Source organism: Stylophora pistillata, chromosome 1, assembly GCF_964205215.1.
Source record: "Stylophora pistillata chromosome 1, jaStyPist1.2, whole genome shotgun sequence".
In the NCBI taxonomy this organism is placed as follows: domain Eukaryota; kingdom Metazoa; phylum Cnidaria; class Anthozoa; order Scleractinia; family Pocilloporidae; genus Stylophora; species Stylophora pistillata.
Genome location: NC_142519.1, coordinates 1,118,186 through 1,143,528, shown reverse-complemented (window position 1 = coordinate 1,143,528; position 25,343 = coordinate 1,118,186). Strand labels below are relative to the sequence as shown.

The following is a 25,343-nucleotide window of genomic DNA, read 5'->3' as shown; positions in this document are numbered from 1 at the left end:
TCCTAGTTGAACAGTTTTTCATCTTGTAATCGGTCCGCAAGTTAAAGTTTGGAGTATTTCTTACCGTAATCTCGTGTTACAAAACATTGTCATACTATCATGTTAAGAAAGGCAATTAACTCCCACTAACCACGGGATATGGATAGAAGAAGACAGTGTGCAGGTCGGCCACTTGGTCTGGGTTCGTATTATGTTCGTTCTATTAGACAATTTTAGAAGTTTCGCTCTCCAGGGCCATAGAAGAAATTAAAGTAAAAAAGGAAAAGAAAAACTTCGAGGCTGTATTGGCAAGAGTTTTTGTTTACTCCAGGTCTTTATCGAATATAAAACAATAAAAGGTTTGAAGTACTTTATAGCCATTTCAATTAAAAGTTAAAATTCGTTTTTAAATATATTCTTAGTAGTTTGAATTCTGAGATAAATTTAACCAAATAAGACAAGTAAAAAATAAGATGCCTAAAAAGTTTGAGTATTCTCATTAGCTGTTTCCCGGATAAAGTATGGATATTATGAACAGGTGTTACATATTCTAAAATTACTTCAGGTGTAACACGTCCTTTACATCTTCGTGTCCCGGACCTTCCTGCTTTCCTCGTCATTTTACTGCATATTTTGATTACAATTCTCGCTTCTCTAACGCACGCATTACAATCTCTTAGCATGCTGTTGAGGGGGGAAGGGGGGTAGCGCCGGGTTCATTCTCAGTGGGAGAGGATGAAGTCTGTTCGACGCTACCGTACAGTTCGTTAAACGTCACATCAACACCTCTGTTACTAACTCCCAGTCCATCTTCATCTTCTGTCGACCAGCAGGATGGCGCGTTATCCATGATGGGAACTTTATCCTCTTTTTTCGTGCGTGAATCAGCTCGACGGCGCGCTTTACTATTCTTTTTTTCGGCTGCTGGTACTGCTGCTTCATACAGCGGGCTCATATCAGATGAACTCTCATACAAAGGATTAAAATCGCACTGACTGCGGTACGATGTAGCGGACTGGTACAGAGGGTTCATATCGGCCAAGCTACCAGACCCCCTGCTGACACTTCCCGATGGGCCTGCTTCATAGAGTGGGTTTATATCCGCACCCGTATTGTATAGAGGATTGTCAAGTTCTGTGGCGGTCTGGTAGATTGGATTACTAGTTCTTTTGTCATAATCAGTTCTTAGCGTTAAGGTATTCTCATAGTTGGGGTTATTGACAGATTTTATTGTCATCGATGTGGGTCTGTTTCCTGGGGATTGAACCACATCCAACGGAGTGGAATCTGGGTTCGACAAATGACCATATATGGGGTTGAGTGACACATGATCTTCCGTGTAATTTCCTTCGTCGTCAACTCTATCCACGCTTTCTAGTAGAAAAGAGGAAACAGAAAAAAATCAAGTAAATTTTGGTTTCATATTCAACTTAGAAGTCTACGAACAATTTTTTAGTTCCCGCGGCTTTGATCTCGCTAGCGCTCTGGATGAAGGTCAATAAAAAGTTTGTAAACAGACCAAATTGACTTGAATTATATCACTTACTTGAACATCTGGGAGATCTTACCAGTTTCTTCATGGACAAACTATTTGGAACGAAAAGAAAGACAAAAATAAATTAAAAAATTAATATAATGAATAAGTAGGTGAATAAATTAAGAGAAAACAAGCCAAAGTCATTTTTTGTGTTGCTGTAGAAAATGTTGCTATTCATCGTGGTATTTTGGATTAATGAAACGTTTAATCGTTTACCTCACGATGTAGAGTCAGGCTATCAATTGTAATAGCAGCTTATTTGGCTTCTGTGTTACACTTGGACGCAAAAAGAAAAACAATGCTACACAGACATTCCGCAAAATGTCTCAAATACAATGGCCAAGGCTTTCATGAACAGAAATATTGAAACAATAAACATTTAAATTGATTGTAAACATGTAGCTCACCCATTTCCTGTTCTGGATATGAACACGCGTTTCCTTCCCAAATAAACCAATACGATGATAAGAATAATTGCTACCATGGCAACCGCTACAGCGATCATCACTGGCGTCACTACAGAGGCAGAACCATCACCAGTCGACCGGCCAGAGTTGGACGAGTTATTACCAGGACTGGGGACAACAGTGCTCTTCGTGAAAACAACTGAAAAAAGAAACCACAAAAGAAAGAAGTCAGCACTAATCAAAGAGAGATGTACGATACTAGATACCATCGTGGCACACGGAGAAAATCTCCCTCCCCTTTAATATTCAAACTGCCAGATAGGCTCGATCGAGGCTACTCCCCAATTAAGGGAACAGAAAAAAAAATAACACAAAAACAAAACTAATAGTAAAAGTAAAACAGTAAAACAGACATAGTTATTTGAGTGAAAGTGCCCTCCCGGGTTTGCTTTTGGCCACACAACCCGGGTCTCATTATTAACCAGCCGAAAGGGTGGTCCCAGGTTTGACCTGGCTGGACTACTGTAACCACATACTGCAAAAAGGTCACCATTCGCGATGATTCAATTCGGGTAAAAATAGTAACCCTGGGTCGGGTAGATAGACTCTTAATATTTTAAAGTACCTTCTTCACAGAACTTTCCTTGAAATCCCGTCAAACAGTGACAATAACCAAATGTGTTATTACAAGTCGAATTATTCTCGCAAAGACATTTGTTCTCACAATTAAATCCGTAGGAACTTGCAGGACAAGCTGTAAAAGAATAAGACAAAATTGTTAAAATTTATCACGAACGTAGGACATAAAAAATTTACAACGAGGAATCGACAAACAAATAAGTAGACGAGCAAGTTGAATTTTAAGCTGCAGCCTGATCAAATTCGGGCTTCGACGGGGCTCGAACCCGTGCCTTCCAAAAAATGATCACAGGTAATCATACAGAGGAAAACATGTTAAAATTAATTTATGTTGGTCAAGTCTTTCTTTAACTTTTTCTGGTCGCCGGTTAGGGAGCCGAACAAGTTTCTTTGTTGTTTAGAAGGTTTTTAAACCTGACCGTGCAGAAAATTCGAATACACTCCAGTATTTCCTTTTTACTGTATCGCCAACAGTGCCGTTCATTTAATTCTTTCAGTCACGATTTGTAAACTAAAGACAACAGATTGTGCTCAGACAACAGATTATGCACGGTCAGGGATTTCCTGAAACAATATTAAAAAAAAGTTATTTACAGCTTTGATTTCACCAGCTTTCCTTTAGCTAGCCAGTCACCTCTACACATCAGCTGTAGACAGGTGCGTTTACACAGAGTTGAACTTGGAGACATTATTCAAACAGGTAATGAAAAAACAGACAATTTTTCTCGGCGCAGAGAGAGAGGGGGGAGGGGGGGAAAGCCGGAGGGATAGAGCCCTATTTGTACGACCGTTGATCAGTTACATGACTGTCTTTACAGGTCACACCAGTCACGGTCTGTTCAACGTACTTTGGTTGCAGTACTGACTAGTAAATCCTGGTTCGCAGTGACATTCTCCGTTCCTATGATCACATTCTTTGGCCATATTAGGCATCCTGCATTCACATTCTTTCTTGCACTTGTAACCATAGTAACCTGCCGAACATGCTGAGAGAACAACCTATGTCAACACATAACACATAAAACTCGTGTCTGGTTTCTTAAATTCTTCACCCCCAAGATCTCTTTAGTAATTCTCCTAATTGTCTGATTTCTGGAATTTACACCGAAAAATATTGTAATCGTTGCAAAAATAAATGAGTTAAAATCACTTTTTTGTGCTACATTATCTCATTTTTTTTTACAAAATACTAAAACATCTACTCATCTCTTCGCGACTCGGTAAATATCCGTCCCCAGCCACCTCCACTTTGGTGAGTTTGACTTACCTACATGTGATAGGATCGTTTCTGTCACATGAACCTTTAATTAATTATACCTAACTATACTCTGTACACGTGATATTCTTACTTTTATCACATGTATCTCCTGTCCAACCCTCCAGACATGTACATGCTCCAGTCACGTGATCACAATTCTCTGTTGACTCTTCCACGCACTTGCAGTCTTGTAAACACTTTGCACCAAATTTTCTCCTTGGACAAACTAGGAGAGGAAAAAAATTATTGTCTTGTTTACCATTAGTGAAGAATGTCCCACAATCAATTTTAAAACCTTTTGGCGTGTATTTTGTTTTAGAAAAGATCTCTAGCGGTTAAAAAAATAATCAGGAACATGCATCCTGACTCTACCAAAAGAATTGATTTATTTTATAACAACATCGTCACTATAGCGCTTGTAAACTGAGTTTCGTACAACCAAAACCAAAATAATCACTGTGGCCGATCAGAAGACAGTAAAAAACCCTTAAGAGCCAACAAGAACTCAAAATAAAACCAACCAAAACTAAAATAATCCCCGTGGCCGATCAGAAGACAGTAAAAAACCCTTAAGATCCAACGAGAACTCAAAATAAAACCAACCAAAACCAAAATAATCACCGTGGCCGATCAGAAGACAGTAAAAAACCCTTAAGAGCTAACGAGAACTCAAAATAAAACCAACCAAACTGCCTAAAGCGCGGGAAAAACGCGGACGACCAAGTCTTGAACGGTTTTTTTATTGCATCTGATTGGTTGAGAGTGACACGAATTTTTCTGGACCAATCACAGAACAAAGTAATGTAAAACAAAGCAACACTCAATTGAAAATTGCTCAATTGAAAGATGAATCCCCCGAAGCCATTCAATCCCAAGATCCCTTTCAATCCCAAGATCCCTTTCAATCCCAAGATCCTTTTCAATCCCAAGATCCCTATCAGTCAGTAATCCTCCCTACTATGTGCCCTGCAGTGGTTATATGTGAGTTCTGAGAGTTTTGTATTGGATCAAAGAATAATCCCCTTGTTGATATTTTTGTTTGCTTGATATTGTATTGATATTGAAAGGAGAATTCTGTCTTGGTCAATCATGGGAGCTGGAAGGTTAACCTCAATTGTATTCCTTAGTCTATCTATTCAAATACGTACAAAGCGTGCACTCTTGCCCAGTCCATCCAGGCTCACAAGAGCAACGTCCATCAATAGGGTCACATGATATAGTATTGTCTTTGTAGCACTGGCATATTGTCTGGCAGCCAAGTCCATAATATCCACTGTCACATGCTGAAAATAGTTTTATTTTTGTATAATCTTCAAAAAAGCTATTACAACAAACTTGTAAAAAGTAAACCTATTACAAACAACAAAACAAAACAAAACCTATCTGCGCCAAATTCAACGTTTATAATCATTTATTCAGCGATGTTTCTTGGCATTTGATGTTTGCTTCGTTCTTTGCTTTTTTCTTTCCTAAAGGTAAATGTAACTTACGTTCATTACATTTCACTCCCTTCCATCCTGCATTGCAAGTACATTTTCCAGTGACATGATGACATGACGAGTCGTGTAAACAATCACAGCTGCTGTTACACCCTGGACCATACCATCCATCAGGACAGCCTGTAAAAACAAATGATTAATCTACTAGGCTGACGTAGCACTGTAGTCGCTAATTTCACACTTTATTTCTTAGCTCACAATCGAGATCAATGTTATGATTCGAATGTATGAGCCTTTGGAATCCGCAACAACGCTAACTGAAAAACTTCAACAACCAACATGTCCGACTCAGAACAAAACGTTCCACGTGTTTTCTCCTCGCTCGCTATGCCTTATGGGAGGCACAGGCCTCCCAACACTAAAAACAAGAAATTCACCCTTTTCTTTTTTTTTTGTAAATGTTCAACAAAAAGGTAACAACAAGCACTATTACCTGCGAACAACGACATACTGTCATACTCTTAAAGGGTTAAAGGAACGTCTAAGGTGTCAAATGGTTAATTTGTCTGTCTGTCTGTCTGTCTGTCTGTGCATCTGTCTTTCTCTAAGTCTATATGTGTCTGTGTGTCTCTGTGCGACTCTCTGAGGAAAGACAATGATCGATGCATCTAAACCGGTCGCCCGACATTTGAATCTTTCTAATCATTCTGAACAACAGATGGCAGTCTGTGGCCTTTTCTACATCCAGACAGTTCAGAGCTGGAAAACTCTGGAACAAAACTTAATCTTTCAAATCGGTACTCCTCAACCCCACGATATCAGTGAACGCTTTTCATTCACCAACTTTATTCAAGAGTTTTCCACGTTAACTTGTTCCCAGCTCCACACATCTGTATATAGACCATTCATACAACCCATAATTTCTATTTGCTCTGACAAAGGACTCGCTCGAAAAACGTCAGTTTAAGAAACTTTCTGCGGTGGCCAACTTTACATTATCAACTCAGTTGTTAATGTAGATTTTCAAATGTCTTTCTGATGGTACCCCATAAAGCCCGCTGTCCATAAAGAACGTGTTGCCTGTATTAATTTAATTTTACCACAGAATTTTCAAAATTGTGTGCCAAGATTCGGGTCAATTTTATCACATCCGTGATGTAAAATAGATTACAAACGTAAAAAATATATCGTTGAGCTTTGTCACACTCTTTAAGAAAAGAAGGTTTTACAATGTATTCCAATTATCGTTTCGATTGAAAGTATCAGACTGATTGTTTTACCTTGCTCACAAAAGGTGCCTTGCCAACCTGACGTGCAGCCACAGGTACCATCCACTGGATCACATGAAGCACCATTCTGACACTTACAAGTCTCCTTACATTTAATGCCAAACCTTCCTAATGGACAGTCTGTGAAAAGCAAGTAATTCATTAAAAACATTCAAGTCATTAGTTCCTTTTTCCATTGTGACACAAATACACTTGAAAAAGTGAAATTCTAATCGGTCCCAACAAGGACAACAAGAATCAAACCTATGGTCTTGGAATATAAGTGCTTTGGATATTCTATCACCGATAGGAGACCAGAAGTACATTTAATAATGGGAAAAAAGTCTTGGCACACCTTTTTTACCCTGCTTGTCGTAGATTTTGCTTCCCCCTCCCCACCTCTAATAAAATGCTGAGTTTTCTCTATTTACAACCTAGCAGCTGCAATGTGAAATTGTTGGTGGGAAAGGGGTCCATAAATCAACGAGAACTCATAAATAGACTGATTTGAAATCCTGAGATTTCCAATTAGTACAGGGTTAGAAACTGTTCAGATTTAGAAGTCACGTGACACGTCATTGCAACAGCTTTTCCAGTCAAGCAGAACTAGTTATGATCTTACTGTTAAAGCAGTTTGGCAGCATGAAACCAGCTGGACAGTCACAGGAGCCAGTAATGACATCACATGGCGCATTATGATTACAGTGACAACTCTTGTCACAATTGTTACCATAATAACCAACAGGACACCCTAAAAACACCAAAAAACCACATCAGTAACTTCATTGTTACCATAATAACCAATAGGGCACCCTAAAAACACCAAAAAACCACATCAGTAACTTCATTGTTACCATAATAACCAACAGGACACCCTAAAAACACCAAAAAACCACATCAGTAACTTCATCGTTACCATAATAACTAATAGGACACCCTAAAAACACCAAAAAACCACATCAGTAACTTCATTGTTACCATAATAACCAATAGGACACCCTAAAAACACCAAAAAACCACATCAGTAACTTCATTGTTACCATAATAACCAACAGGACACCCTAAAAACACCAAAAAACCACATCAGTAACTTCATCGTTACCATAATAACCAATAGGACACCCTAAAAACACCAAAAAAACCACATCAGTAACTTCATTGTTACCATAATAACCAATAGGACACCCTAAAAACACCAAAAAACCACATCAGTAACTTCATTGTTACCATAATAACCAATAGGACACCCTAAAAACACCAAAAAACCACATCAGTAACTTCATTGTTACCATAATAACCAACAGGACACCCTAAAAACACCAAAAAACCACATCAGTAACTTCATCGTTACCATAATAACCAACAGGACACCCTAAAAACACCAAAAAACCACATCAGTAACTTCATTGTTACCATAATAACCAACAGGACACCCTAAAAACACCAAAAAACCACATCAGTAACTTCATTGTTACCATAATAACCAACAGGACACCCTTAAAACACCAAAAAACCACATCAGTAACTTCATCGTTACCATAATAACCAACAGGACAACCTAAAAACACCAAAAAACCACATCAGTAACTTCATTGTTACCATAATAACCAACAGGACACCCTAAAAACACCAAAAAACCACATCAGTAACTTCATTGTTACCATAATAACCAACAGGACACCCTAAAAACACCAAAAAACCACATCAGTAACTTCATCGTTACCATAATAACCAATAGGACACCCTAAAAACACCAAAAAACCACATCAGTAACTTCATCGTTACCATAATAACCAATAGGACACCCTAAAAACACCAAAAAAACCACATCAGTAACTTCATTGTTACCATAATAACCAATAGGACACCCTAAAAACACCAAAAAACCACATCAGTAACTTCATTGTTACCATAATAACCAACAGGACACCCTAAAAACACCAAAAAACCACATCAGTAACTTCATTGTTACCATAATAACCAATAGGACACCCTAAAAACACCAAAAAACCACATCAGTAACTTCATTGTTACCATAATAACCAACAGGACACCCTAAAAACACCAAAAAACCACATCAGTAACTTCATCGTTACCATAATAACCAACAGGACACCCTAAAAACACCAAAAAACCACATCAGTAACTTCATTGTTACCATAATAACCAACAGGACACCCTAAAAACACCAAAAAACCACATCAGTAACTTCATTGTTACCATAATAACCAACAGGACACCCTTAAAACACCAAAAAACCACATCAGTAACTTCATCGTTACCATAATAACCAACAGGACAACCTAAAAACACCAAAAAACCACATCAGTAACTTCATTGTTACCATAATAACCAACAGGACACCCTAAAAACACCAAAAAACCACATCAGTAACTTCATTGTTACCATAATAACCAACAGGACACCCTAAAAACACCAAAAAACCACATCAGTAACTTCATCGTTACCATAATAACCAATAGGACACCCTAAAAACACCAAAAAACCACATCAGTAACTTCATCGTTACCATAATAACCAATAGGACACCCTAAAAACACCAAAAAAACCACATCAGTAACTTCATTGTTACCATAATAACCAACAGGACACCCTAAAAACACCAAAAAACCACATCAGTAACTTCATTGTTACCATAATAACCAACAGGACACCCTAAAAACACCAAAAAACCACATCAGTAACTTCATCGTTACCATAATAACCAATAGGACACCCTAAAAACACCAAAAAAACCACATCAGTAACTTCATTGTTACCATAATAACCAATAGGACACCCTAAAAACACCAAAAAACCACATCAGTAACTTCATTGTTACCATAATAACCAACAGGACACCCTAAAAACACCAAAAAACCACATCAGTAACTTCATCGTTACCATAATAACCAACAGGACACCCTAAAAACACCAAAAAACCACATCAGTAACTTCATTGTTACCATAATAACCAACAGGACACCCTAAAAACACCAAAAAACCACATCAGTAACTTCATTGTTACCATAATAACCAACAGGACACCCTTAAAACACCAAAAAACCACATCAGTAACTTCATCGTTACCATAATAACCAACAGGACACCCTAAAAACACCAAAAAACCACATCAGTAACTTCATTGTTACCATAATAACCAACAGGACACCCTAAAAACACCAAAAAACCACATCAGTAACTTCATCGTTACCATAATAACCAACAGGACACCCTAAAAACACCAAAAAACCACATCAGTAACTTCATCGTTACCATAATAACCAATAGGACACCCTAAAAACACCAAAAAACCACATCAGTAACTTCATCGTTACCATAATAACCAATAGGACACCCTAAAAACACCAAAAAAACCACATCAGTAACTTCATTGTTACCATAATAACCAACAGGACACCCTAAAAACACCAAAAAACCACATCAGTAACTTCATTGTTACCATAATAACCAACAGGACACCCTAAAAACACCAAAAAACAACATCAGTAACTTCATCGTTACCATAATAACCAACAGGACACCCTAAAAACACCAAAAAACCACATCAGTAACTTCATCGTTACCATAATAACCAATAGGACACCCTAAAAACACCAAAAAACCACATCAGTAACTTCATCGTTACCATAATAACCAATAGGACACCCTAAAAACACCAAAAAAACCACATCAGTAACTTCATTGTTACCATAATAACCAACAGGACACCCTAAAAACACCAAAAAACCACATCAGTAACTTCGTTGTTACCATAATAACCAATAGGACACCCTAAAAACACCAAAAAACCACATCAGTAACTTCGTTGTTACCATAATAACCAATAGGACACCCTAAAAACACCAAAAAACCACATCAGTAACTTCATTGTTACCATAATAACCAACAGGACACCCTAAAAACACCAAAAAACCACATCAGTAACTTCATTGTTACCATAATAACCAACAGGACACCCTAAAAACACCAAAAAACCACATCAGTAACTACATCGTTACCATAATAACCAACAGGACACCCTAAAAACACCAAAAAACCACATCAGTAACTTCATTGTTACCATAATAACCAACAGGACACCCTAAAAACACCAAAAAACCACATCAGTAACTTCATTGTTACCATAATAACCAACAGGACACCCTAAAAACACCAAAAAACCACATCAGTAACTTCATCGTTACCATAATAACCAACAGGACACCCTAAAAACACCAAAAAACCACATCAGTAACTTCATTGTTATCATAATAACCAACAGGACACCCTAAAAACACCAAAAAACCACATCAGTAACTTCATTCTTACCATAATAACCAACAGGACACCCTAAAAACACCAAAAAACCACATCAGTAACTTCATTGTTACCATAATAACCAACAGGACACCCTAAAAACACCAAAAAACCACATCAGTAACTTCATCGTTACCATAATAACCAATAGGACACCCTAAAAACACCAAAAAACCACATCAGTAACTTCATCGTTACCATAATAACCAATAGGACACCCTAAAAACACCAAAAAAACCACATCAGTAACTTCATTGTTACCATAATAACCAACAGGACACCCTAAAAACACCAAAAAACCACATCAGTAACTTCATTGTTACCATAATAACCAATAGGACACCCTAAAAACACCAAAAAACCACATCAGTAACTTCATTGTTACCATAATAACCAACAGGACACCCTAAAAACACCAAAAAACCACATCAGTAACTTCATCGTTACCATAATAACCAACAGGACACCCTAAAAACACCAAAAAACCACATCAGTAACTTCATTGTTACCATAATAACCAACAGGACACCCTAAAAACACCAAAAAACCACATCAGTAACTTCATCGTTACCATAATAACCAATAGGACACCCTAAAAACACCAAAAAACCACATCAGTAACTTCATCGTTACCATAATAACCAATAGGACACCCTAAAAACACCAAAAAAACCACATCAGTAACTTCATTGTTACCATAATAACCAATAGGACACCCTAAAAACACCAAAAAACCACATCAGTAACTTCATCGTTACCATAATAACCAATAGGACACCCTAAAAACACCAAAAAAACCACATCAGTAACTTCATTGTTACCATAATAACCAATAGGACACCCTAAAAACACCAAAAAACCACATCAGTAACTTCATTGTTACCATAATAACCAACAGGACACCCTAAAAACACCAAAAAACCACATCAGTAACTTCATCGTTACCATAATAACCAATAGGACACCCTAAAAACACCAAAAAACCACATCAGTAACTTCATCGTTACCATAATAACCAATAGGACACCCTAAAAACACCAAAAAAACCACATCAGTAACTTCATTGTTACCATAATAACCAATAGGACACCCTAAAAACACCAAAAAACCACATCAGTAACTTCATTGTTACCATAATAACCAACAGGACACCCTAAAAACACCAAAAAAACCACATCAGTAACTTCATTGTTACCATAATAACCAACAAGACACCCTAAAAAGACGAAACAACCACATCAGTAAGTTCATTGATAAATATAACTAATAATCAATCAGCCAACGAGCAAGAATGCTTGTGTTACTAAAGCTTATTGAAGTTTCAGTCATGTGATCAAGCAACTGGCAGTCCTTTGCACTAGCTAACCAAACACTGGAAATCACAGGGAAAAAAAAAAAACACCTCAATTTCACCTGTGGGTCTGTGGTGCAGTTATGCAAAATTTCGATAGACATGTTTTTACCCTCATTTTAGGGTAACATCATGTATTGTTTGAAACAAAGAATACACATTTTAGAGGCAGGACATAGACATTTTAGAGCCTACCGGCAGTTATCAAAGAAAGGTTCAGTGTGCCTGCTAAATGCTTTCATTATCTTTAACAATTTCAAATAAATTCTTAACAACCCACGTTAAACATCAGGTAATTACAAAATATCCTGATTTGTGAGAATGTGAATGCAAAACAGTTTTCCATCTAAAACTATGCACTCATACACCAATTTTTGCTGGAGGCTGCTACACAAAAACAAACTTACTTTTCTGCTCATTACAATAGAGGCCAGTGAACCCATTCTTACATAAACACTTGCCATTAATCCTGTGACATCTGTAAAAGAAAGTACACTAATGAGCATACAGAGAAATCCCGCTAATCAGATTGGCCTTATTATCGGGGCAGGATCAAATTTCTTAATCGCTTCGCAAGTTGTCCAAGCGTCAATATCTATTTCCTTTTATCATTTTTGGAATGAAAACAGGTAGGGGACGAGTTGCTTCCTTGTAAATTAATAACCTTTGTACTAAGTAAATGACAGGGATCAGTGAAATCAACCTGTAACCAGCATTTTGTTTTCTAAATTTAGCGCTAATGGCCATGTAAACAGGGAGGAATGATATAGGATTCTACTGTTTGGGATTTTAAAATGCTGGTGGCCATTGACCGTATCAATGGGTGACTGCATCGATAAGTTTTTTTTTAAATATAAAAATGCATGCCCAGTTTCCTTGGCCATAAAAGAGTGGCCTTCAGGCGGGGTTTCAATGTACTTACAGCGGGAGAAAAAGATTTGACGCAAGATTACAATTTATTTCCAACTAAATAATGTAAATTAACTGTGATCATCAAACTCCACTTACCTTTCAGTTTGTGTTTGATTGCAAAGACATGAATTTCTACAATTGACACCAAAGGTCCAGTTTCCACACACTAAAACACATGAATAAATATGTCTTATTAACCAAGCCTGAATTCAAGATGGCTGGATATTAGCAGAGTTTTCATCTCGGTCCATACAAATGCGAAAAAAAGAGCTCGGCCAATATCCAGCCATCTTGACCGAACAAGCTTGGTTAATACAGGATTTATTATGTTGCAAAAAGATTTCGCTTTATTAAGAATTAAGAATGACTTGTTTGCTTCGAGAGCCGGGAAAGGAAGCCAACTGTATTTGTAGCACAACAAGCTAACGAGAGTTGTTTCTGTTTTCTTTGTTTTGACTATCTTCTACCGCTTTTTTGCGTTTCCCTCGCCAACATTGTCCAAGAAATACAAATGTAGTTCTAATTCAATTTTTTTTCATGCGCGGCATCAATGCGGGTAATCCCGAGCGGGAAAGATTGCAGTAATACGGCAACAAATTCTTTTATTGTACATTAAAAGAAGTCAAGAAAGAGCTCAATCATTAAAGAAAAAAATTCCAATTTTTGTCCACCACCCTGAAAGTGGTGTCCAATTTTTCAGTTTTGATAAACCTGGTACACTGTATGTTAGAGCAGCTAAACTGTCACGAGTCTGTCACTTACTGATATCGCAACTTTCCCCTTGCCATTCATTCACACAAGTACATTTGCCATCCACCAAGTCACATGACCCTCCATTTTGACACCCACAATTTGATTGACAGTTCTTGCCATAGTAACCAGCTGGGCAGGGGTTGTCACAGTGCACACCTATCCATCCTTGCAGACAATCACAGGTGCCATCTTTTTTGTCACAAGTTGCATTGTTAAGACATTGGCATTTTCCTTTACACAGAGGTCCAAAGAATCCTGTGCTACATTCCTTTTCACAGTGCATCCCTTGAAAACCAGGTTGACACCTCAAGAAGTATACAACAAAGCAAAATGAGATTATTGTGTTTTTTCTGTCTCAGGAAAGGTTTCTTGAAAATAATAATGTCAAAAGTTTTGAGGTGGAATCTCCACAGAAAAGAAACCTGTTGTTTTCCATTAAATGTACGTTTCCATTAAATGTACGAGTCTGAGCTAACTACACTTAAAACAGTCAACTTTTGATTTCAAATTCATGAGCCTGGGATGTCAACAATGAGCAATTTACAATTTTCAAATTCTTAAGTCATCAAAAATTTACATGCTGTTGCTTACTTGGTTACTTCCATTGTCTTTGGATTTAACATGACACAGGGTCCATAAACATGCTACCAAATTTTCCAACTCTTGCACAGTTTTTATAGGCGTGATGTAGTTGCCACTCAGTAAATTTTTACATACTACTTGAATCCCATTTCTTAAATTTTAAGATGTGTTTCACATGTGGGTCAAGATGGGATCCCACTTAATATATACTGCCTGGAAGGAAGGCCTTACGTCCCAGATGGGATCCCTCTTGTCCTTCCTGAAATCCTGGGTGGAAGGTGGGATCCCAGGTGGGATGATCATGAGTCACAGGTGGGACAGATGGGATCCCACTTATCCCACCTTCAATCCTGGGTGGGAAGCAGGATCCCAGGTGGGATGACCATGAGTCCCAGGTGGGACAGATGGGATCCCATCCATCCTGCCTTCAATCCCAGGTGGGAGGCAGGGTCCCAGGTGGGATGACCATGAGTCCCAGGTGAGACAGATGGGATCCCACTTATCCCACCTTCAATCCTGGGTGGGAAGCAGGATCCCAGGTGGGATGACCATGAGTCCCAGGTGGGACAGATGGGATCCCATCCATCCCGCCTTCAATCCCAGGTGGGGGGCAGGGTCCCAGGTGGGATGACCATGAGTCCCAGGTGCGATGGGATCCCATCTATCCTGCCTTCAATCCTGGGTGGGAGATGGGATCCCATGGGGGATAATCATGAGTCCCAGGTGGGACAAGATGGGATCCCACTCATCCTGCCTTCAATCCCGGGTGGGAGGCAGGATCCCAGGTGGGATAACCATGAGTCCCAGGTAGGACAGAGGGATTCCACTTATCCCACCCTCAATCCCAGGTGGGAGGCAGGATCCCAGCCAGGATTACCTGTTAGTCCCAGGTGGGAAAGGTGGGATCCCACTTATATTGGTGGGATCCTGCCATTCCCACCTGAGATACCAGGTGGGATTGGCGGAGTCCCACCTAAATCCCGGCTGCCTTTTTACATAGGTATTCCCTTAAGAAACAAGAGAAACTTTCTCATTCTTGAGAACATTTACTAAGTCATCTTAAGACTGGCACTTCTTTTGTTAACAAAAGTGAGAGACAGTTCAATTTGATGATTTAATTTGCCACATAATGCAACAAGATCCCTGCCTAATGAAATCCATTTCTATAGCCACTGCCATTACTTATTGTAAGTACAGGACAGGTACTTTCACATTTTGTAAAATACTCACTGACATTTGCCAGTGAATGGATTACAGGTTCCATGTATTGTACAATTACAGTGCTTGGTACAATCCTGGCCTGCTGAGCCGGCAGAGCAGGGCTGATCACAGTACATCCCTGTATATCCCACTGTGCAATTACATGAACCATCCACAGGAGAGCAAGTGCCATTCTTACAGCGACACTCTTCGGCACAGAATTTTCCATAGCTTCCTGAAGGACACATATCTCCACACCTGAAAAACAAGAAAACTTTTGATTTCAAAGTTTCACCATTATCAAATTCATTTTCCCTCCGTGAAAAATACAAACTTCAAATTTCCAGGAAATGACATCTCCGTACAATGATATGACTTAAATTATAAAAAAAATAAAAATTAATTTCAATTAGCTACTGCACTTGCCTATGTCCTTGATATCCAGGAGCACAGGTACAACTTCCATTCACATGATTACAGACTGCACCATTCAAACAGTTTATGCATGTTTGGGAGCAATTATCTCCATATTTACCATCTGGGCATTTTGAACTACACAAATCACCCTTAAATGAGAAGTTAGTATCACTAATTAAAGGAAATTCATATTAAAAAATCTTAGGATTTTTCCATGCTACATGACACTCATTCAATTAACAAATGCTAAACACCACAGTGTAAACTATCGAGTTATGGATGCATGTGGGTAGAGTAAGCATGAAAGAAGAATTAGAGTGGTGCAAGGTGATAGCCCAGAGCAACTCTACTGAGCCTCTTGAGTGCTTAGCAAACCTCCCAAGTGCATCCATAACTTAATAGTTTATGCTGTGGTGTTTAACATTTGTTTTAGAACACAAAAAACAATTTCTTGCAAAACATTTGCTTACTTGGAAACATTTGCTCATGTCAGCAGTGTACACCCATAGGCAAATAAGTAGACACTGAGTTGAGTTATATTATAAGCAAAAGTGAGGTCTAAGGACCAGGTCACACAACCTAGGGGTTCAATTTAAGTTATTGATATTTTACCTAAAATTGATTAATTTAACCACAAATGAACAAATAAAGGCATTTATGAGTGAAAAATCATATCACTGTGAGAGTATATGCATTGGATATAAGATGGTAACACACCAAAAATAAACTCAATTAAAAGAGGTTTAAATAAGATGTTTAAACACTAGTCATGCAAGCAACTTTTGTTACGGATTAGTTGCCAGAATGCTCTTCTATAGTCCCCAATAGGACAAAGCAATCACAATTTAGGGTGCTGACTTAAATTCAATAAAAACACAAGCACAGAACATTTGAAAAATCTTGCAAACTTTGTGTGCCATAAATGATGCATGTTAAGTGATTGCTCCCTCATTAGGCCATGGGAAAATGGCTTGCATTCCATGCTTACTCCTCCAATCTAAACAGTAAATTATTCAGCATAACCTGGCAATCTTGTAGTTATTAATTGCACCTTACAGACTTATTAGTCACCTGCCATCCTGCAGCACAGTTACACTTGCCAGTAATATGATCACATTTGCCACCATTAAGACAGGTGCACTTTTGCGCGCAATTTTTTCCATACCATCCCTTATCACATAGAAGTTCACATCTATGGAGGAAAAAGTCATATTTTCTTAATATAGTCTCAGCCTATAATATAATTTGTTCTTGATTTTGCAAAAAGTATTCCTTAAGATGCCTAAACTTGCAAGTTCTGAAATTCTGCTATAAATCTTTCATTTAACAGTTTTAACAGTTGTTTTATTTTGAAACTGCTAATTTTAAATTTTCTTCCAGATTTACAAAATATGAAGAATGTGCATGGATCTCATACCACTTTTAAGCAGATCATTAGTCAGTGGTCTCATACTGTCCTTGATCATCAAAAAGGTTCTATCAATTCAAGAAACCCCTCTGCCCTAATTAACTTAAGAAATCATTAAAGGAAAACAAAAACTAAGAAAAACTAGGCAGAAAGACCAGACCAGCCTAAGAAAACTAAGCTGGGTGGGCATATTTAATAGACTGAGACAAACAATTTGTCAATGAACACTTAGTTGTTTGAATCAAATTCCAAAGATAGACATTTCCAACAACACACTGGAAACTCAATGCTGCTAAGAATGATGGCTACTGTATTTGACGCACCTTGTACCTTGGAAGCCCGCTGCACAAGTACAATTTCCTGTGGCAGGTTCACAAGTTCCACCATTCAAACAATCACATCTCTGTTGACATTTAATGCCATAGAAACCTTGGTCACATGGCTGCTCACATTGCTGACCCTTCCAACCAGGAGTGCAGGCACACTGACCTGTGAGTGAATCACACTGGGCTCCATTCTTGCACTTGCAGTCATGTCGGCAGTGAGGACCCCATTTGTGAGAGGGGCACTCTGAGAAATTTAGATCAGGAGAGAGGATACATAAGAATGAAAATAATGATACGCTATACCACCAATTTCAGAGATTCTGACAAAAGTGACATCTTGCATAGGTACATATGCTGCCAACCTCTCTACTCCACTAATCATATATTTTTTCACAATCATCACAACTGGTACTAAGTAAATAACCAAATGGTCTTTACCAAGTGGGACTTCTATGTTAATTAACTTAGTGTTTAACAGATATATCTACTTCACACTAAGTTAACTAATAAATGTCACTAAACCAGTCTCATTATGAGACAGATAACAATCAAAGATGAAAATACCAAGTAATACAGTAGAACTCTGCTTTCTTAAACTCAGTTAACTCCAACCCCCCTGTAACTCAAACAAGATCATCCAATTTTCTCTTGATTCTATTTTTTCAGTTGTTTACTAACAGCTAACATTAACCCCCTACTAACTCTGATCATCTTTTGTTTCCCTTAGGAGTTAGTCATAGTTGGCTGGGTTCTACTTAATTGGATTTCAAGGAATAAATGAGACCATGACCAAAACAATGAAAGAGTAACATATTGTAAAATAACAATTGTTGACCAAGATTCCCAAGAGGAGATGATGTCATAAGAATTGAATCAACCATAATTGCAGACCCAAGTGGGACTTTGAAAGGTCCAACATGAACTCACTGTAGTGTATTACCCATTGGCGCATGCGTGCGAGAGTTGTTGTTAGAACACGTTGTCCACCATTAAACTGTTAAGTTAATGTGCGTTGGTTTAATCCGAGTGTTATTGGTTAGATCCGAACCATCCACGCGGGATACTACACTCACCTCTATCACAAACCAGTCCATAGTAGCCTGCATTACATGAACATTTGTCTGGCTGAGTACAAGTTCCATTAACACAAGGATTCTTACAGATGGCTGAAATGCATAGAATAACATCACCCTCTTATTCTCCTCTGCTAAATAGTATAGTCCATTTTACAGTTGTGTGCTTGGTTGCCAAGCCTTTGAATGGGAGTGAGGCTAGGGTTGACCTTGTTATGATACAAACCTTGCTGCCTTTCAAATGTAAATCACTTTGCTATCATGCTAAGTAGATACAGGTCTCTATCAGAACAAGGTCACCTTCAGCCTCACTCTGAATCAAAGGCTTGGCAACTAAGTACACAACTGTAAAATGGTCTATTAAGTCTTTTTTTGTTCAACAATGCTTAGTATAACTCTAAAGGGGAATTTAAAGATAAAAATGTACATGTTAAAAGAAAAGATCAATTGTAAGTCAGAACTAAGTAAATCCCAGGTCAATTTTCATCTCACTTAGTGAGACTTCTCCAAAAGTTTCCAAATAATGCCATTACCAGTACTCATAATACTGCCTTACTCTGTTTAATAACACCCCAATTATGTTAACTTCATTAAACTTCAGATCATCATTAGCAACTGATTGCATAGGATTGTCCTTGAAAAATTGCATGCTACTCACTCAGTATGAGTGCACACGCAGCAGCACGAGTACTTCGGCCTCAAACCACCTCTGGCACAACATGTGAATTATGTTTCCTACTGGTTCTTGTACTTATTCCCCCACAAAAACCAACATCCCAAATTCCATTTCAACTTGACAAGTGCAACCACTTCGTGGAATCTACATTTATTGATGAGTCTTCTCAACTCCCATTGTTATTTATGTTTTCATTATTAATAATGGCAATAGGACTGAGTGGAGTCCAATATTTGGTCTAGAATCATATATGAGTGATAAACAAAATCAGATGACCTTGAAGTGGGAGTCAGATTTGTCAGTTGTGAGTATATGAGTGATAAACAAAATCGGATGACCTTGAAGTGGGAGTCAGATTTGTCAGTTGTGAGTACATGAGTGATAAACAAAATCAGATGACCTTGAAGTGGGAGTCAGATTTGTCAGTTGTGAGTATATGAGTGATAAACAAAATCAGATGACCTTGAAGTGGGAGTCAGATTTGTCAGTTGTGAGTATATGAGTGATAAAAAAAATCAGATGACCTTGAAGTGGTAGTCAGATTTGTCAGTTGTGAGTATATGAGTGATAAACAAAATCAGATGACCTTGAAGTGGGAGTCAGATTTGTCAGTTGTGAGTATGATTGTGAGTATGATTACAGACTGAATTGCACAATATGACGTCCTTTTACCAATAAGTTATAACCATTACAATTAATGAAAAAAGACATTAAGGGAAATTGTCCCCAGTAGATACATTTTTGTCTATACTAAAGCAAAAACTCCTCCATTTTGGAAATTCCCTGCTTTTTTTAGAATAACTGTTTGTTGCTATGGTTTTTGTGATCAATTTGGTGATTGGTGGATTTAGCTGAATGGACTTAGTATGATTGACTGCTTTAACTGTCCGATTGCAGGTGTGCGACTCTGTTGAATAATTAATGAAATATAAAGCAGCTATTGCACCAATCATATTTGAAGAAATTGTCATAGTTACAATCATAACCATTATAATTATATTTTATTATCATTTATTATCATTTATTATCATTATTATTATCATTTAACTTTCTAAAAACATAAACTGCCATACACCGATTACTCATTAACATGTGACTCTTACCAAATGGACAGCCATTCCCACTCTGTCTCCAACCAAGACAACAGGAGTAAACAGGTTTAAAAGCGTGCCGAGTAAGTGTTCTATAAGACACCCCATATACTGTCCTGAATAGAGAAAAATATTCAAAATTAAATTTCCTCCAACAAAAAAATACAAATTCTCAGATATGCCCAGCCCCCTCTTGTCACTGTGGTTAATTTCCACTCATTTTTTTAAGAATGATATATTTACAAAAATCATGTTGGGGCACTTAATCACATAATGGGTGACATCAGAAGAAAGGGATAATATATGTTCAGCTTCCTCTCCACAAAACTTCAGAAATTAGGTGATGTCTCCCGATGTAAATGAAATTTAAATTTCTTTTCCAAACTGAGGAGACAGACTGTTTTCTTAAAATTACACTGGACACAAACTGCAGGTATGTCTGTATCTTTCAGTTGTCTGTGGTATTAAATTCCCCGACTTCTCCACAATAACATTAAAATTCTGTAGCCTATAGAACTATTTTTTTCTCTTCACCATTTCCCAATCTGTGTCAGTCATTGAGTAACTTACAGTAGTTAAAGTTAAAGCTAAAATGTAAGAAATTAACAATGTACATAAACTATAGCTACCCAAGCAGCTCCGACTGAATATCTAGGTAGCAGAAAAATTCTATGGGTAAAATGGCACTAATTCACCTGTACACTGTGCATCTTTTCCAGCCCAGCCAACCACATTTGGTGGTTGACTTTTTCTTCCAGCTCATTTGGAAAGATTGCTGGTACATCTGTATGAAACTGTGAACAGAAAGATAATAATCTACACCTTGGTTTAGATAGTAATCTACACCTTGGTAATCAGGCAAAAAATTTATAATGTGTTTGCACTTAAATTTTTATCATACGACTAAACACAAAAGGAACCAGGAAAAAAACTCTTTGAGCTGTTAATTTGTTTATTTCCAGTCAGTTCTGAGAAAGAATTATGGCTCCTTTCAATCAGGGTTTTCTTGAAGTTTACAGATAGACAGATAGTGATAGAATATGAAGTTTTATAGTCAATTTCTTTTTGGTAATTGGTCCATGATAAACACTACAGCATTCTAAACAAATGAACACTTGGTGACCATTATGTTTCATGGCTTAAGTTTTAAGTGAAAGAAATGTTTACTCCAAACTAACTGCCAAATATAACTATGATGACTGGCTGGGGGAGTGGTAACACAGAATTACAGTTATAAGTTTTGTATTACAATCGCACCACTGATAGAATAAATTCAACTGCAAATAAATCAATTTGCACTTGATAAAAATTTGAATTCTTGATGTTTAAAATCAAGCAATCTATATTAAAATATATTTAAGTAAAAGCTAGGTTTGAACCTAGAAATAACAGTTGATTGCATTGCTTTTAATTGAATGAGAGAAGTTCTCTGATCATTGTTATATAAATCTCCTTAGCTTTTCCCCTCATATTGTTAAAAAAGGTCAGGCACTATACTACTGACAACAGTTCCCCTGCAGGCCCCAGTTGTTCGAAGGTTGTATAATGCTATCCACTGGATAGTGCGGTACATTTTGCTATTAGGCCCGGTTCAGATGCCGTACTTCAGCCAAGCCAAACCGAATTCAACTTTAGGCTGGCGCAGTTCAAAGTAAACAATTTGATCAGAACTAAAGTTATTTTTATGGCATGGTCGTTGTAAGGAAGTTTTAAGTATTCTATTTGGTCACTTCTAGTACCTAAATAAAGTGTTTGTAAAGATCTGTAAGTGTTTCAGTGTGACCAAATATACATGCTTGATATATGAAATTCCAAAATGCAATAAACATTCAATTTTTGAAGAAAACAAAGACTACCATGCTGGTAAAAGCATCACTTTTTGCAAGCGATACACAAAAGAGGTGGGTAAGGATGTTGCTGACGCAGAGGACAACTACATGATGCCCAAAGAGCCAACAGAGTAAAGAACCAGTGTCATTTCAAAAGGCATAGAATAGGGCACCCATTCAATATCTGTCAGCATTGTTCTGCTTGGCCCTTCAAGCCGACATTTTTCTTCTGCAACACTCCTCTGCACATGCTGACATGTAAAAACAGCAAGAAAAATACACCAAAATAATTTGTGCATTTGATTCCACTCCACTCAAGTGAATTACAGCGTCTGAATCAAAGCCGGTCCACAACTGTTAACGTTCTTCCCGGCTGAGTCAGGCGGATTAATTGACCAAGCCAATCTAAATTAAATCAGCCATTCCAAATTAATTCAGATGCCATACTTAATTCACATGAACTTAATTCATTGAATTCAATTCGGCACGGCTGAAGTACAGCGTCTGAACTGGGCTTTAATGATCCGCTGGTTAGCCATTTATCTGTTGAATAGCTATAGCATTATCTGCCCTTTGTACAACTGGGTGCAGGGGTACAAGATCTCATGCCCATATGATAACACTATAAACAAACTTTTACCCTCCCCTGGGAGCGACTGGCTTATAATTTCTCATTACATCATCATCCTTGAATCAAATGTAAAGGTCACGAGAATAAAAGAAATGGTCACCAATTTCTATCAAAGCTCCTGATTGTCAAGCGAAATTCTCCCGGTTAGAACAGAGGACGGTGAGGAAACATGAATACCAATGTTAGGTAGGAAGGGTTAAAATCAAATCCATGTTAAAGTACAGTGGTGTAAAACATATATAAACATGGTATGTAGAGAGGGAAAAAACTACGATTTGTGTTTATGAAATACCATTCAGTGACTAACTCGGTAGAGATCTATAGAGATCATAAGAAACAGGGCTCGACACTAACTTTTCAACTTACTAGCCAAGTGGCTAGTGACGTCTTAGATTTTACGACAGTTTCAGTTTATTTACTAGCCAAACTGGCTAGTGGCAATCGAAAGCCACTAGCCAAAACTGAATTTCTACTAGTCTGAGGCTAGTGGGCTACCCCTAGTGTCGAGCCCTGAAGGAAAAATAATTTACATTTCACGGAAGGAGTAAAGGCCGCGAAGTTTTTCTGAGCCATAACCAGCAAAAGCTCATTTTATGACTGGGGTGTATCAAACCTCCGCTCGAGGTACTCTCACAAGGCGAAGGTATCGAAATGAAATGTGCTTACCTCTGGGATCTTGAACAAACGTTCACGCCATGCTCTTCCAAAGAACCTTCCGTTACGCTGACCAAACCAAGATAAATGATACTAACTCCAAACATACAGGCCCACGACAAAGAAACGCGCATTTCAGCTGTGGAAATATCTAACTCTGTGCAGAAGTTATGCACAATCTCGCAGAAAGCAGTCGATTGCTCAATTGACTGTAAACCGAAACTACTGAATAGGATCAGTTTACAAGGGGCGACCCTGACAGTAGAAGCGATGGAATGACGTAACGACGGAATGGCGGGAAATGAACCCAAATCCTAAAAAAAACCGAACGGCGGAAAATGACCCCAAATTCTAAAACACGGTACGGATGTTGTATTTACCCTCTTGAAATAAAGAACATTGTATTGTATTGTATTGTATTGTATAGGATGTCAGGACATGTTGCACGAATTTTGTACAAAGTCGCTCAAGCGCTTGGCTCCTTCATCTCTACGACGATGATACGCGTGACTAAAAGGCCGTTTACACGGAAGAAAAGTTTGGTACGGACTTGTCAAAAAAGGAGTACGGACCTGACATTTTTGCCCGTGTAAACAATCCGTACCATGTTTTGGGGGATGGGTCCGGACCCGTGTTTTTTCTCGTTTTGGGGCCATAGACGGACCAATTTCATCACGCGTCGCCATTTTGTTTACAAGAATTACCGTATTTACTCGAATAAGCGCCGCAGCCCCGATGCAGCGCTTATTCGAGGAATTCCGTATAACCAGGAAAAACACTATAAAACAATTTTAACACAGCATCGGAAATTTATATTCTTTAAATTATTCTTTAAATTATTCTTTTATTATTATTATTATTATTATTATTATTATTATTATTATTATTATTATTTTAATACAAATATATATAGGTATGAGTAGTGTTTTTCTTTTTTGGGTGGCCTTATGTAATGGAACCCTTTCCTGTTTCTTGGCCTTCCCCTCAGCTTTGTATATATGTTAAGTTTGTTGAGAAAATGATTAAAGTAAAGTAAATGTGATGTTCTTTTGTGAAAGTGACTGAATTTCTCTGCTCGGGTTCTGAAACGCACGGGGTTTTTTCACCGCATGAATTTCTCTCGCAATTCTAGATTTACTATCAGTTTAGCATCAGTCCATTAGAAAATTGACAGATAGAAAGTGTACTGTTGAATAAAAATATAGAAAAAGTAAATTTGTCTGGTACAATTTTAAAAGGCCCATTTCCAACCGAGATGCCCTGCGCGCCCGGATCATTTTTCATGAAAAATACGCTATTTTCCTCGTAGTTGCGGAATCGCTTTGATATCTTCTTCCATCTTACTAATTAGGGCTTTCAAAGTTCCATCTTGAATCATTTGCGAACAACAAACTATCGTAGTATCCATATCAGTAAATAGTTTTTAATTCTTAAATGTATGACGGTGAAAAACGTCATTTGAAAAGTTGACGCCGAAGAAACGGTCAAGAGGAAGGCCGAGTCTACCCGGCTCGGCAAAGGTTGGAGCAACTTCAGAATACCCGTCCACATCATTTACATGTGTCGGGAGGCTTTGAAGAATGAGGCATAACA

General features: G+C 37.9%; 1 protein-coding gene across 1 annotated transcript; it reads right to left on the bottom strand.

Annotated features, from left to right (window-relative positions):
• Positions 1 to 284: 284 nt before the first annotated feature.
• On the bottom strand, positions 285 to 23,977 carry LOC111335268 (uncharacterized). The gene is given in 22 exon segments (XM_022941143.2): positions 285 to 687; positions 689 to 1,353; positions 1,526 to 1,566; positions 1,924 to 2,122; positions 2,549 to 2,677; positions 3,411 to 3,548; positions 3,912 to 4,046; positions 4,969 to 5,103; positions 5,311 to 5,439; positions 6,540 to 6,668; positions 7,150 to 7,278; positions 12,606 to 12,676; positions 13,207 to 13,276; positions 13,873 to 14,168; positions 15,676 to 15,903; positions 16,072 to 16,211; positions 17,134 to 17,254; positions 17,794 to 18,040; positions 18,870 to 18,962; positions 20,649 to 20,752; positions 21,332 to 21,430; positions 23,763 to 23,977. Coding segments are annotated over 22 exon segments (3,462 nt in total). The 5' UTR covers positions 23,885 to 23,977; the 3' UTR covers positions 285 to 645.
• Positions 23,978 to 25,343: the final 1,366 nt, after the last annotated feature.